The sequence below is a fragment of the Macaca thibetana genome, chromosome 20, assembly GCF_024542745.1.
Source record: "Macaca thibetana thibetana isolate TM-01 chromosome 20, ASM2454274v1, whole genome shotgun sequence".
NCBI classification, from domain to species: Eukaryota; Metazoa; Chordata; class Mammalia; order Primates; family Cercopithecidae; genus Macaca; species Macaca thibetana.
The window spans coordinates 52,814,948-52,829,621 of NC_065597.1; the positions used below are offsets into that span (position 1 = coordinate 52,814,948).

At 41.3% G+C, this 14,674-nt stretch overlaps 2 protein-coding genes across 5 annotated transcripts in view; one reads left to right on the plus strand and one right to left on the minus strand.

Moving 5' to 3' along the window:
* RBBP6 (RB binding protein 6, ubiquitin ligase) overlaps window positions 1-9,635 on the minus strand; it is a 32,804-nt gene extending 23,169 nt beyond the window's left edge. For 2 of the 4 annotated variants that reach the window (XM_050773819.1, XM_050773818.1), the window contains exons 1-3: window positions 8,396-9,635; window positions 3,270-3,369; window positions 557-593 (exon numbers count right to left, since the gene is read on the minus strand). In XM_050773819.1, coding sequence (XP_050629776.1) covers window positions 557-593; window positions 3,270-3,369; window positions 8,396-8,561 — 303 coding nt within the window. In that variant the 5' untranslated portion in view covers window positions 8,562-9,635. The remainder of the gene's footprint in view (window positions 1-556; window positions 594-3,269; window positions 3,370-8,395) is intronic. The other 2 variants (XM_050773817.1, XM_050773816.1) reach the window with 1 other exon arrangement.
* The window catches only part of NDUFAB1 (NADH:ubiquinone oxidoreductase subunit AB1), a 1,133,838-nt gene that overhangs the window by 153,298 nt on the left and 965,866 nt on the right, over window positions 1-14,674 (plus strand). The gene's annotated exons all lie outside the window — the stretch shown is intronic.

A 14,674-nucleotide genomic window follows, 5' to 3' on the forward strand; every position in this document is an offset into this window, starting at 1 on the left:
GTGTTTGAACTTGGAGAAAGCATCAAACTTTAATATAAGCTTTGCATGTTGCTAATGCATTTTTGGAAGCCATAAATCAGGCAGGAAAAAAAAAAACTAACAAAAACTAAGTGATACAACGTGAAAATGGCAAAATATACACTCCAAACATTTTTTATTGCAAGAAACAAAAAGCACACAACAGCCTGTACATACATACAAAATACTAACTATAGACAGACAAATGTAGAACATGTCATCATGTTCATTAGTGTAAAACCTAAACGATCTAAAAAGGATCATACATTAACTGTACAACACAGTGTCATACAGGGAGAATGCTATCATATTTAATATGAAACAGTGTTACGGGCACAAATTACCCATTTCTACAAAATAAGTGTGCAAATGATGCCACATATATCCATATTCAACTGAGCTGTCATCAAAATACATTTTATTTACAATATGTACTATGATCAGTTGGATATTAAGTTCTAAAATGATTTACTTCACTGCTACATTATAAAGGTAAAAGCAATGTGTAGAAAAAGTGTGAGATTGTGTTTTTACATACTGCTTTTGTAGTTGCCATCGCTGGTTCAGTTCGACTTCTAAAAAACAAAATAAAAACCAAAATTAACATTAGCTATTTATGAATTTTTGTGCTAATAAATTTTAACACATTATCTTCAATAATACATTTTTAGGAACATAATTTTCCTTTGGTATAAATATTTAACAACAGCCAATTTCTGAATGAATTACTCTGATTAATCTTTACCACCTCTGAACAGTTTTAAGATAGATTTGTGGTTTGGAAAAAAATTCCATACTAGGGAATTCGAAAATAGGTGTACCGTGCCACTTAAAACAAATGTTTTCTGAAAGGTAGTATGGGGATTTTAGGTTTAGAAATGTGGTTTATTCTTAATACACTGAAAAATTAAATTACATAATTTCCCAGTTTCTGAATAGGTAAATTTTCACACATCAGGAAGACCACTGTTGTTAACATTTGTAATTTGGATCCCTGAGAAATTGCTGTGCTCCCAAAACTAATTTTCCAATCTGGAAGGCCAGGCTGATACCTATTTTCATTTTTCAAATGTCTCGAAACAACGATCAAGAATTGAACAAGAGGCCAAGGTGAGAGGATCACTTAAGCCCAGGAGTTTGAGACTAGCCTGGGCTGTAACATAGTAACCCCATCTCTTAAAAAAAGAAAAAAAAAAACTGAACAAAAATTCTCATTCCCAGAAAAACACATATTTTAGTTAGAAGAACTGACTCAAAAGGCTGTGTAGAACTGGAAATTTGGTGTTTAAAAACCATACACGTAAACCCCAAAAGAAATTATTTTAATCCACACAGGAAAGGGGAAGGAGTTGAGTTGCTAGATATACCTTTTAATGCTTCAAGTTTAAGGTATTTTGGCTATACAAAAATGTTAGCATCTAACAGGAGTTTCTAGGTTTGTGTATAATTTGGAATTTGAGATAAAAAAAAGCTGAGCTTTGCTTTTCTAGTTATTTGCTCAAAAAAAAAAAAAAAACCAGATGCATTTTATGAGGCAAATTTATTACAAACAGAATCCTATATGTTGTAAATTAACATAGTATTCTGTGTAAGAGGCAACTTATTTTGCCATGTACTTCAAGTAATTCTTTTCTTAAGAGTTTCTATAAAAAAATCTACAGAAATGATGTTTGCCATTTTTTTAAAAAGCAAAGTAAAACTTCACACTAGATTGTAGGAATTAATTATCCCCATAAATTTGTAATTCTTAGGCTGGGTGCGGTGGCTCACACCTGTAATCCTAGTACTTTGGGAGGCCAAGGCAGGTATATCACCTGAAGTCAGGAGTTTGAAACCAGCCAGGCCAACATGGTGAAACCCAGTCTCTACTAAAAACACAAAAATTAGCCGGGTTTGGTGGTGGACACCTGTAATCCTGGCTACTTGGGAGGCTGAGGCAGGAGAATTGCTTGAGCCTGGAGGCTACAGTGAGCCAAGATTGTGCCACTGCACTCCAGCCTGGGCAACAGAGTGAGACTCCCTCTCAGGCAAAAAAAAAAAAAAAAAAAAAAAAAAAAACCCTAATATAATTCTTCTATAGTTCTTAGAATCATTTAAAGATAAGAACACACACCATAAAAAGTTCACTTGGCAATTACAACAAGGAAAGTATTCAGCTTTTTAAAGCTGTTACTATACAGAAGATACTGCACAAAAGGACTTCTAAGTGTTAAGATATGGAATGTAACTTTACAACAAACTAATCAGAAAAATCTTAGAATACTTGCCCACATGAGGTAAAGCTCCAAGAAATGACTTTATTTTTACCTTAATTTCAAGAACACTTTCCATTTCCTAGCACTGGCAAATTCTAGAATTTTTCATTGACTCAAAACAATTTATTCCATTTCAAACAAAACTACCTAATCCTCCTAAGTGAAAATCACTACTCTTTACATAACCTAAGTTGCTGCCCTTTTCACATATTATAGTTCTGCTATCACTACTGAAATGGCAAGAAAGCAGAGAAAGTTAAGGATACAAGGTTTTAATCCTGCCCCAGGTTAGTGACCATCAGCTCTGGACTAGTTGTGAGACTGCTCTCTTTCTACTCCAATAATGTGCATTTACCATGTGCCAGACACTATTTAATTCTTACAACCCTCTAGGGTTAAGTACTCACATCCCTATTTTATTTTTGAGGAATCTGAGGCACAGAGACTTACCCAAGGTCCAAAGTCACACAACTGGTATGAAGCAGTAAATGGAGTCAAATCTAAGCCTGATTTCAGTGCCTATGATTATAAATCCTATATACTTTATGCCTCTCAGCCAAAGCTCCTTATTGATAAAGAGTAAATGTTAGCATTGCTGAATACTCTTGATGCTGTCAAAATATTTAGGACCAATGTCTACGACACTAAATTTTTGTGGTGAAGAAAACCGAAGGAACACGCTAAAAAAAAAGCAGTCAAAGAAAGGCACAGAAATAATTTGAATATCACTTTCTTGTCTTTGCATATACTGCCCATATGGAGAAAAAATTTTTTCCTAATAATGGCCCTTCTCACCACAGGCTAAGTCAATTTAACTGGGGGAGGAAATAAAAAACAAACGAACAAAGAAACCCACTATCCTCACAGTCTTGAGAAAACGTATTCATTAAGGTTAAAGTAATGAGTTCAGTTCTAAAATATAGTTTTCTCTCACAAAATTAAAAAACAAACTAAAAAAAAGTCTATTTTGAGAAACAGATGAGATTTGATACTTACATAACATATGTCTTGCTTGTAGATTTAACACCTCCAATAGGAATTCTTCTAACAATTACAGACGAATTCTTAGGAATCAGAGCATTATCATCAGTATATTCTGTAAATAAAAAGACAGAATCGAATTTCCATTTGGGGATTTGGGTGAGTACCCAAGAATTAGAAAACTTCAAATATAAATTTCATGGGAAATGAACTTTAAATATAATAACTAAAAGTTCCTTGCAACTAGATTACTGATATTGTCAGAACAAACATCCAAAGCTGTAAGAGGGCTTGTTTTCAAAGGACAACAAATATCATCAGCAGGTTCTTGGCTCTGGCACCTCTACTTTTGTGGAACTCCAAATCTCAGTAACACTGTCATTCTTTAGTCAGAAATGCTGAACATATGAGCGGAGAAAAAGCTGTTATTTAGAATGAAGATATTCTGTCTCTCCTAGTCCCTAAACATTAGTTGAGTACTACAATCCCTGCACTCACAGAAATTATTACTGAGGAAGATAGACTAAAAATTAAATTATGATATTATGAATAAAGAGAAAATGGTTTTCTAACAAGGAATGAATAATGGAATACAACTTCAGATAGCATGATGATTCCAAGAAAGCCCCTTGGAGGAACTTCTACTGGATCCTTAAGGACTGAGAACCCAGCCAGATACGGGGGAAAAAACTGGTTGAGGACTATTTCAGGCAGAAGATAAGAAAAGCATGTGGGAAAATGACACGAAATAGCTTGAACAGCCTAAGAAAATAAAAGAGAAGAATGACAGAAAGGTATAGACCATACACTCATTTATATTTTGTTTTAAAGTGCAACAGGTAGACACTGAAGGATTTTAAGCAAAGTGATTATTTGCTTTTTGTTAAAGAAAAAAAGACTGCTTGTAGGAGAACAAGAATAGAAACCAGGGAACTAATAATGAGGCTGTTAAACAATCCAGGTAGAGATAATGATGACCTATGTTAGGATGTGACAGAGAGAAATTAAGACAGAATGTTTTCAGGTAGGATTGACAAAGCTTGCTGATGGACCGAATATTGGGGAGATGAAAGAGAAAGAGGAATCAGGCCAGAGGAATCCCTGGGTTACTGGCTACAGCCACTGGATAAACCGTGATGTCACCTTCTGGGAAAACCAAGAGGGAGATGAATGGATCCTATTTTTATACTCCTTGGGCTATCTGCAATACTTTTATAAGAATGAAATTAAGAAACTGGACCTTAACTATGGTGAAAGAATCTGTAAAATTACCAAAAAGAAAAATTATCTTGAAGATGCAAAAATGTATCCATCTCCTTTAATCACCCAACCAGGCCTTTTTATTGTCATTAAGTTTACTTGCTTCACTTAAAGTTACTCTGCACAAAGTGACTATCTCTGTTCTTCCGATTACTAAGCTTACCACATATGTAGGCGTATCCGGCTTTTAATGTATATTAATTATTTTTAGTCATAATGCTAACAGTACTCCTTGTTATAAATGAAATTGTTCAGGCAAGGGTTATTTTCTATATACTTCAAATAGAAGGTGGTATCTCACAAGTATTCAATCAGAGGTAGGCAATTTCCTAGATTTAGGCATGCCAATGTAGGACTATAATCATTATCTTGGATAGTTCATGATAGTCCCAAATTCCAAGAAAGTTTTGATTCAGAAAAACTGAGAGTATGGGGTGACTAGATTTTTTTAAAGTTAATTCTAGAAACAAAACAGTGTCAAACACCTGACAGGAAGTTTCTGAATATGCTAACAACTCAATGCACTCACAAGAGCTTTCCAAGACAGCCTATTAATTTGATTAGCACAGTACTGTGTCAAACTAAAAGGTGCCTCAATGCCCTTCAAAACAGATGTTCTGACTGACTTTTTAAATACCTGATTTACAATGATAATTTCTTACCCCTCAAGGTATATTTCTAGGGGTATTAAAGACACTTTGGGGGTTATTTCATTTAAAATACCTCCTTAACAAGTAGTCTGTTGGCTTCAAAAGACCCTTTGTGCTTGGCAGTTTTTTTGACCCCAGACATGAAAGGCATGGATGAAATGAAAAACAACATGAATCTGAGAAATAGAGAGTTAGAAAGATAATAAGAGTCGTTTATAAACTCTTCATATTCAGCTTCCAAACCTCTCACACTTTAATTTCAGAATGAAGGATGTTTTGTTTTTTAGGGGTCGGTGTGCAGAAAAGCAGAAAAGTTTCTCATATATAACAAAGATTACTTGAGATTCATTTTGAAATATAGTCTAGAAACAAGCAGGATTCTTGTCTAAAATACATGGAATTCTGACCCAAGCATTTTAGTCTTATCAAGATTTAAGGGTCCTAGGCCAGGCACAGTGGCTCAAGCCTATAATCCCAGCACTTTGGGAGGCTAAGGCAGGAGGATCACTTGGGCTCAGGAGACCAGCCTGGGCAACATGGCAAAACCTCCATCTCTACCAAAAAAAAAAATACAATAAATTAGTTGGGCATGGTGGTGTGTGGCTGTAGTCCCAGCTACTTGGGAGGCTGAGGTGGGAGGATCACCTGAGCCTGGTAGGTTGAGGCTGCAGTGAGCCGAAATTGTGCCATTATACTCTAGCCTGGGCAACAGAGTGAGGATCTGTCTCCAAAAAAAAAAAAAAAAAAAAAAAAGATGTAAGGGACCTAAACATGGACAGAATTCCAAAACTGTAAGGAAATGTTTTATAGAAACATAGTAGATTAGGGATTTTAAAATTATAAGAAAGGAATTAAGAAACTGGACCTTAACTATGGTAAAAAGATTACCATAGTTTTCTTTAGTAAATATGTTGAGTATCAGTGCGAAAATCAAGTGGCGTTCTACTCAACTGCCTTGTGACATTGGATACTATTTTCCATAAAACTAGTTAAGTAGCTACCATCAATATCTCTTTCTCTCTTAATTTGAGGACTGCATAAAAAACAAATTTTCTCCCTCAAAGCTCCCTTTTCTTAACAAACCTAACATCAAATCTTTCTCCAATAAAGGGCAGCTCACATAAAGATAAAAAAGAAAATGTGCTGGGCAAATCACTTCCCTGGCTTTCTGGGTTTGAATTACGTATCATTTACTTCCTGGACTAGGAAAAAAAAATTGGTTACACAAAGTCACAAAACTCTTAAATTTCTGGACAGGATTCTTTCAACTATAACAAAACTCTTAAATTTCTGGACAGGATTCTTTCAACTATAACTTACCCAGTCTAAAGTTGCATTCACATGCCTGTAATCCCAGAACTTTGGGAGACCGAGGTGGGTGGATCACTTGAGGCCAAGAGTTCGAGACCAGCCTGGCCAGCAAGGCAAAACCCTGTCTCTACTAAAAATACCAAAATTAGCTGGGTGTAGTGGCGCACACCTGTAGTCCCAGCTACTTGGGAGGCTGAGGCATGAGAATAGCTCTAACCAGGGAGGTGGAGGTTGCAGTGAGCTGAGATGGTGGCACTGCACTACAGCCTGGGTGACAGAGTGAGACTCTGTTACAGGGAAAAAAAAACCCAAAAAAGTTGCATTCAATTGCTCAGTCGAAAAGATGGATAACGCCTAGCCCTAATGATTCAATTGTGTAATACTCCAGTAAAATATGAAACTTGAATATATGACGATAAAAATTGTCTTAATATCCTTTAATTCCATTCATATTGTCTCTCTTCTCATTCATAAATACTCAATATATCAAGATGGCCCAAACTTCTTATAAACCCATCTGTTCTGTGAAATTTGACTGTTATAGTTAAGGGATGCTTGTGAGACACTTAAATAAAGCTATTTCTCAACTGTTCATGACCACCACCAGTTTTTCCTCTCCTTAGTCAGAGGATTACACATAGCTCCAATTATCAAAGAGTATGATACTTGTTTTTAAAAGTTGGGGAAGCAGACAGTATTTTCACGTAATATCATTTGAGCAAATAAAATTCTTCCTTAATATTTTTGAGTCATGATACGCCAGCACTGCTGTTCCTTAACCTAATACAATTATACTTAGGTCTGCATTGTAAATGGAAAACTGGTCTACATGACAAGATTTACTCTACCTAAACTACAGGCTGGAAGTGGGGGACCTCCCATTTCAACTAAAAGAATCCATGTCACACCTTAAGTGTGATAAAAATTCAGTGACTAAAAAAATACCCTAACCTAATTGTCAACTTCACTTCTCATCCCATCAGTAACTTTTAGAACACCAAACTGCTAAAAAACACACATCAGCATTACTGATTTGAGAAAAAGAAACCAAAACAAGTTCAGAGTCAGGAAAGACTGCCTGTCACATTCATCTACTGTTAAGTTCCCAATATTATCAAATACTTTTGAAAAGGAGAAAGAATCTAACGATTCTTATCAGTGGCTTATTTGTACTCTATGGTAGCCGCCTATTTTTCATACCTTAGTATCAACAGTCACGTAAAATCCAGCAACTACCACTTTAAAAAAAAATCAGTACTTTTGATCTTCATCGAATTGATAAATCTTAAGAGTAGTTACTAATTCTAAAGCTGACACACAAGAGCGGTGACATCAGAACATTTCAAGATCCAAAAGCAATTCCAACACTGATTAAACCCTCAAAAATATTAAAGTTCAGATCCCTTCTCCACAACACAGGCAAGCAACTCCAAATAAATAAATGCGGGGAGGGAGGAAGGCAGGGCGTAAAATTTGCCATCAAACTCCACAATGTTGTTAGGTTGGAGAATTCTTTTTTTTTGGCTGATCGAACAAACAAGTCTTGCACAGGCTCTCCTTCCCTCTTGATGGAAAATAAGTTAGAAAACGCCCTAAGACAAGCACCCAAAGAGTCTAGATAGCTATTCCCCTCTCCTCCCTCCCTCCCTCCCTCATTTTAAAAAAACAGCAAAAAGAATAATCAGGCTTCCACGTTTTGGGTTAGCCTGTTACAGATGACCCAAGTATGCAGAAATAAAATAAACCAGTGAAACTCCAAGGCCAGCTGCTGCAACCCTTGGCTATCAATGAAAGCTGTATCCAAAGTACTAGAACGAACAGTCCCACGAGAGACATAATGGCGGTTAGCTTCCTGCCAGGCACCTTCTAACTAGTATCTCTCTCCAGCCAGCAAATATCTTAAGACCATGCGGCCCTTACCTTCTTTCGTCTGCGCATTGGTGATCTGCAGGTCGCAGTCGGCAGCTTTCAGCTTCTCTCTCCCCATAATCTGCTTCTTTAAGTCGCAGAGGGAGATGTGGAGCCCATCAAAGGTGACGGTATCATAGTTGAGTTTAGAGGAAAATTTATAATGCACACAGGACATGGTGCCAAGGGATTCCTAAGGTTCAGCGAGGAGACGTGGACACTCTCAATATATGTATATTTATAAACTTTAAGAGCAAAATATGTACACACAAAACACTTAAAAGACACCGAAGGACCCTAAGGCCTCAGATTAAATACCCCCCAACCACAAGCAGGGGTTCGTCAGAACAATAATCCAGAGCCCCCCCGATACTCAGAAGCACTTCATGGGGGAGGAGGAGGACGAGGACGGGTAAGAGGGGAAATCGAGAATCCGCCAACGGGCACAATGTCACCCGGCTGGGTCCCCCTCGCTCATGCTAAGGGGCCGGCAGAGACGGGGGGATAGGCGGTGCAGTCAGTAGCGGTCAGTCCACACGTTAAGAGTCCGAGCGACCCCACGGGGTCAGGGGTCCATAGCGCGGCCGCACCTCCCGGCGGGTCTCTCTCTCCGTGGATTGGGGTGACCCAGGCCCCGGGAGAAGGTTGAGGGGAGAGGGCCTAGGCCCGGAGTCCACGAGCGGCCTCACGCCTCCTCCTGGTTTCCGGACGACCGGCGTCAGCTTCCCCAGGCCCAGGCCCAGGCCCCCACCGCACACAAACCCCTGGCGCCTGCTCCCCGGAGGCCACGAGCGGCCCCGCGGCCTAGGCCGAAAACGCGCGGTCGGCGGAGGAGAGGCCTTCCCGCAGGCCGCCCCCGGCTCCGCCTCCCCCCGCCGCCGCCGCCGCCTCGGACACAAAGCCGGCACTAGGCCTCGGCGAGGCCTCGGAGCACTTCCTCACCACCCCGGGCCCCAGCCGGCGGCCGGGTGGCTTCGGCGGACCCCGGGGACACCGCCGAGGCTCCCTGACGCTTCCTCTCGCCGGATCCTCCGCGCTTCGCTCGCCTTTCGTTTCCGTCGCCTTGAGGCCCGGAACCGGGAGAACACGCCCGCAAGCTGCCGGGCAGCGGCCAGGCCTTCTCCGGCTCCCTTTTTGTGTTGCCCCCCTGCCGCTCGGGGGCCCTCACCGAGCGGCGGCGACACTTCCAAGCCAGGCACTATGGCGGACGCGGCCTGGCTTCGGACGAGCGCCCCACTCCGGGGTCTCTTAAGCAGGGATTGCACGGGCGGCGCGCGCGAGGCGGGGCTGGCGTGCGCCGATAGGCGGGCCAAGGGGCGGGGCTGCTGACGTCACAAAGCGCACGGCCCGCCCACGTGACCCCGTGCTTTGTGACTCCAGAGCGCGGAAACTGAACGAGCCGAGACAACGGGAGGAACCAATTGCTTCACAAGGGAGGGGGGTTGTCGCGTCGGGAGGAGCGGCTCACAGGGAGGCTCGGTGGGGAGAGCTCGCCTTGCCGGGGCTGCGTGCAGTTTCCACTGCAAAATGGCTTGCCTAGGGGTGGCCAGCTAACTCCCCTTTCCCCACAGGTCCTGTCAGCTCCCCTAAGCCTCCCAATTTAAGTGAGCATTATGGTTGCTAAGCAGAAAACTATGGTTGCTATGCAAGCGCTCCCTAGCTGCTGCTTCCCTAATAAACTGGCTACCCTATACTCTTCACAAGTGGAAATCGTGGAGCAGCCGCTGCCAAGAACTGACAACAGCCACTCGCACCATACAGATTTATTGAGCTCTTACTATGTGCTAGGCACCGGGCTGATCGCATAATAACATTGCCAGGCTCAGCAGCCACGTTGTCTGGGTTGGATCCCTACCTGTGGGGCTCTAGATTTAACCCCTCTGTGCCTGGGTCTCCTTGGCTGTAAAATGCCATTAAAAATAGTACTTGGTTTACTTGTTTGTTATGGATTAAATAAATCCATAGTCTAAGACCATGCCGGTGCATTGACATGGCTCAGTGCACCGAAATATTAATAGCTGTGGCTCAATAAATGTCAATTTAACAACAAAAACCCTACGTGGTCAACATGACCATTATTTCCGATTTACAGATGATGGAACTGAAGCTAGCAATCGTGTACTTTCTGAATTTGCAGAAGGGGATGCCTGCTCAGTGGCAGGGTCCCAATTCCACTCCTAAGCGCAAATGCCAGGAACAGTGACAAGGACCCACCTCAGTAGATTGGAATTTTTTTTCCTTCAGGCATGGGGACGTTATTACATTCAGAAAAAATCATAATATAATAAAATTACATTCACAAACGATAGTAACTATCGTTTGCAATCCATGTTCCTCATCTAGTCTGAATTTTACAGGCGAGGCTCAATGAATCTAGGCAATTGAGAATAAGATCCTATAGCCAAGAAGTAGCAGAGTTTCCCAGGGACTTCCTGAAAGCACACTCCAAATTCTTACTGAACTTGATTTAAAATTAATCATCATCCTGTCAGAAAAGCTTTCCTAAGGCCATCTTTTTTGAATAAGATGGTGATCTTTCTCTATCCCTTTAGTCTTTTCTTCCTAGCACTTGCAGATAGTTGACAGTTATACATTTACTTTTTAATTATCTGTCTCCCCCAATCTCTACCTTCAGCTGACAATAGGGATCTTATCTTTATCTTTGTTTTTGCTGTATCCTCAGATCTTAGAACATAGTAGGTGCTCAATAAATATGTGCTGAATTACTGGATACATTTTTACCTGATCCATAGAGATATCGTGGCAATACAATTTTGGCCACAGTCACAGGGCAGCTCTAGAGACACCAGTACAATTTAACTCAACCACACACATCAGTACTTTTCATATATAACACGTTTCTTCCACTTTACCTCTTTGTTAATTCACCAAAAATTTCTTGCTGTCAGGTCCTCTTTAGGTTGGTTGCTTTTTCTTAAAAGCCTCTGTGTGAATGAAAGGGCGAGGGCTATCTCTAGTGAAAGGAAAACTCGACGAGAAAATTGCAAACCATCACAGCATTCATTCTGAAGCGGTGAATCTATTCCCTTTGCCTGTCTTTGGCCTACTGCTTTATATACTGAATGCCTAATTTAATCAGCCTGGTGCATCATGGATCTCAAAGGGGGCCACAGCCTCAGGATAGGATAGAGTGGATCATAACCTAATCAGTGGGGGAGTGTTCTTGGAAAGAATGTTGTCAATTGGTCCAACTGTTCTAATCCGCCAAGAGCTTTGTTCAACCTTGATATTCTCACTTACAGAGGCCTCACTTCATATCACATCAAACAGGTCAAAATGCATTAACCACCCCCAATAAGCCTATGACTTGAGTTGCCTGACTAATTGACACAATGCTACATTTGGTCCATTTCACTAAATTCTTTTACTAATCTTCATTTTGCAGTTTTCTTTTTTTTAAACAAAATCTTTTTATTTTCTTTTTTCTTCAGTGAGCTGAACTGTAAATTTTGCCGTTTTCCTTGGGTAATATGGAGCTGTTCTCCCTGCCACTTCTCTCCCCTACCAATAGTTTTGTAAGCCCTGAAAAAGCCTTTTGTATTATCCTGCAGTGAATGAAGCATTCCTGTCTAATCTTCCCATAATGTTACAATTCTGGAGGTCCCATGTCCCAGGATTTCAAACCCTTGTCGTTCTCAAACCCAGTAAATACAGCCTCATATCACTGACCATAGACAGTTATTAGACCCTTTAACTTATTTTCTTATGTCAAAAGTTCAGTTCCAGCAAGAGGAATTGGGAGATCCAAGGAGCTCTGCCTGCCTGCTGTCTGTAGTGAACTACTCAAGCTCAGGAAGTTGGAATGAGGTCTATTTCATGGAGGCTGTTCTCTTTTTGTTTGTTTAATTATTAGTAGTATTATTTTGGAGTCCGGGTCTTGCTCTGTCACCCAGACTGGAGGGCAGCGGTGCAATCATAGTTCACTGTGACTTTGAACTCCTGGGATCAAGCAATCCTCCTGCTTCAGGCTCCTGAGTAGCTGGGACTACAGGCTTGTGCCAACATGCTCGGCTAAGTTTTTAGTTTTTTCAGTGGTGTCAGAGCCTCTCTATGCTGCCATGCTGATCTCAAACTCATGACCTCAAGCAATCCTCCCGCCTTGGCCTCCCAAAGTGCTGGGATTACAGGCCTGAGCTTGTGGCTGGTCCCAGGGAAGCTGTCCTATGCTTGTATATTGACTTTAATCTTAAAAATGCACCAACAAGGCCAGGTGCAGTGGCTCATGCCTGTAATCCCATTACCTTGGGAGGCCGAGGCGGGCGGATCACCTGAGGTCAGGCATTCAAGACCAGCCTGGCCAACATGGTGAAACCCCGTCTCTACTGAAAATACAAAAATCATCCTGGCGCATTGGCACTCACCTGTAATCCCAGCTATTGGGGAGGCTGAGGCAGGAGAATCACTTGAACCCGGGAGGCAGAGGTTGTGGTGAGCCGAGATCTTGCCACTGCACTTCAGCCTGGGCAATAGAGCAAGACTCCATTTCAAAAAAAAAAAGCCGGGCGCGGTGGCTCACGCCTATAATCCCAGCACTTTGGGAGGCCGAGGTGGGTGGATCACGAGGTCAGGAGATCGAGACCATTCTGGTTAACACGGTGAAACCCCATCTCTATTCAAAATACAAAAATTAGCCAGGCACATTGGCAGGCGCCTGTAGTCCCAGCTACTCAGGAGGCTGAGGCAGGAGAATCACTTGAACACAGGTGGCAGAGGTTGCAGTGAGCCGAGATCGCGCCACTGCACTCCAGCCTGGGTGACAGAGTGAGACTCTGTCTCAAAAAAAAAAAAAAAAAAAAAAAAAAAAAAAAGCACCAACAGCAGAACCATCATCAGGTTCTAAGCCTCGGTGTTCTCAGTCCAATTCACAGAAGGTAGATACGTCCCTTACATCACACTGTATTTTCTCCAGAGAGTTGATTGCTTTTATGTTGACTTTCTATTTTATTTAATATTTCAGCCTCTAGTTGGGGTATTTTTTTTTATTTTTATTTTTTGCAGTTTATGTAATACAGTCCATCAATCCACAGGGTGCTGTGACTCACGTCTGTAATACCAGCACTTTGGGAGGCTGAGGTGGGAGGATAGTTTGAGCTGGGGAGTTTGAGGCAGCGTGAGCTATGATCGTGCCACTGCACTCCAGCCTAAGCAACAAAGGGAGAATCTGTCTCCAAACAAAGTCCATTGACCTTTCTCGCTTTATGTTTTTTTTTTTGCTTGGAGAAATGGCTTGTAGCCCACTCAGCACTCATCTTAGATTTTTTTTTTTGCTATATTTCCTTCTAGTTTATGTATAGCTTCATGATTTTAAACTCCGTAATCTATTTGATTGTTTTTTTTGGTGTACAGGGTATAATATAGAACGAAGATCATTGTATTCCCTTTTTCACTGTGAAATATATTGTTAATGAAGAGTCTAAGAGTGGTGCCTCACACCGGTAATCTTAGCACTTTGGGAGGCCAAGTTGGGAGGATCACTTGAGCCCAGGAGTTTGAGACTAGCCTGGGCAATATGGCAAAAACCCATCTCTACAAAAAATTAATAACCACGTGTGGTGTCACATGCTTATAGTCCCAGCTACTCAGGAGACGGAGGTGGGAGGATTGCTTGAGCTTGGGAGGTAGAGGCTACAGTGAGCTGTGATTGTCTCAGTGCACTCCAGCCTGGGTGACAGAGTGAGACCCTGTATAAAAAATAAATAAATAAGTAAATAAAGGACAAAATATATCTCACTCTCTTGTCCACGCTGGAGTGCAGTGGCACAATCTCGGCTCACTGCAAACTCCGCCTGCTGGGTTCAAGTGATTCTCTTGCCTCAGCCTCCCGAGTCGCTGGGATTACAGTCCAGCACCACACTGGGCTAATTTTTGTATTTTTAGTAGAGACGGGGTTTCGCCATGTTGGCTAGGCTGGTCTCAAAAGCCAAACCTCAAGTAATCTGCCCGCCTTGGCCTCCCAAAGTGCTGGAATTACAGGTGTGAACCACCGTGCCCAGGCTTATTTTAATTTTTTTAATGTTTAATTTTTGTTGGTACACAATATACTCTTTTTTAGAGCAGTTTCAGGTTCACAGAAAAATTGAGTGGAAAGTGTAGGGTTCCCATATGCCCGTCTCCCCTCATACAGCTTCCACTATTATTAACATTTTGCATTGATGTCATATATTTGTTATGATTGATGAGTCAGTGTTGATACATTATTAACTAAAGTCCACATTTCATATTAGGAGTCACCCTTTGTGTTGTACATTTCTATGGATTTTGGCAAGTGTA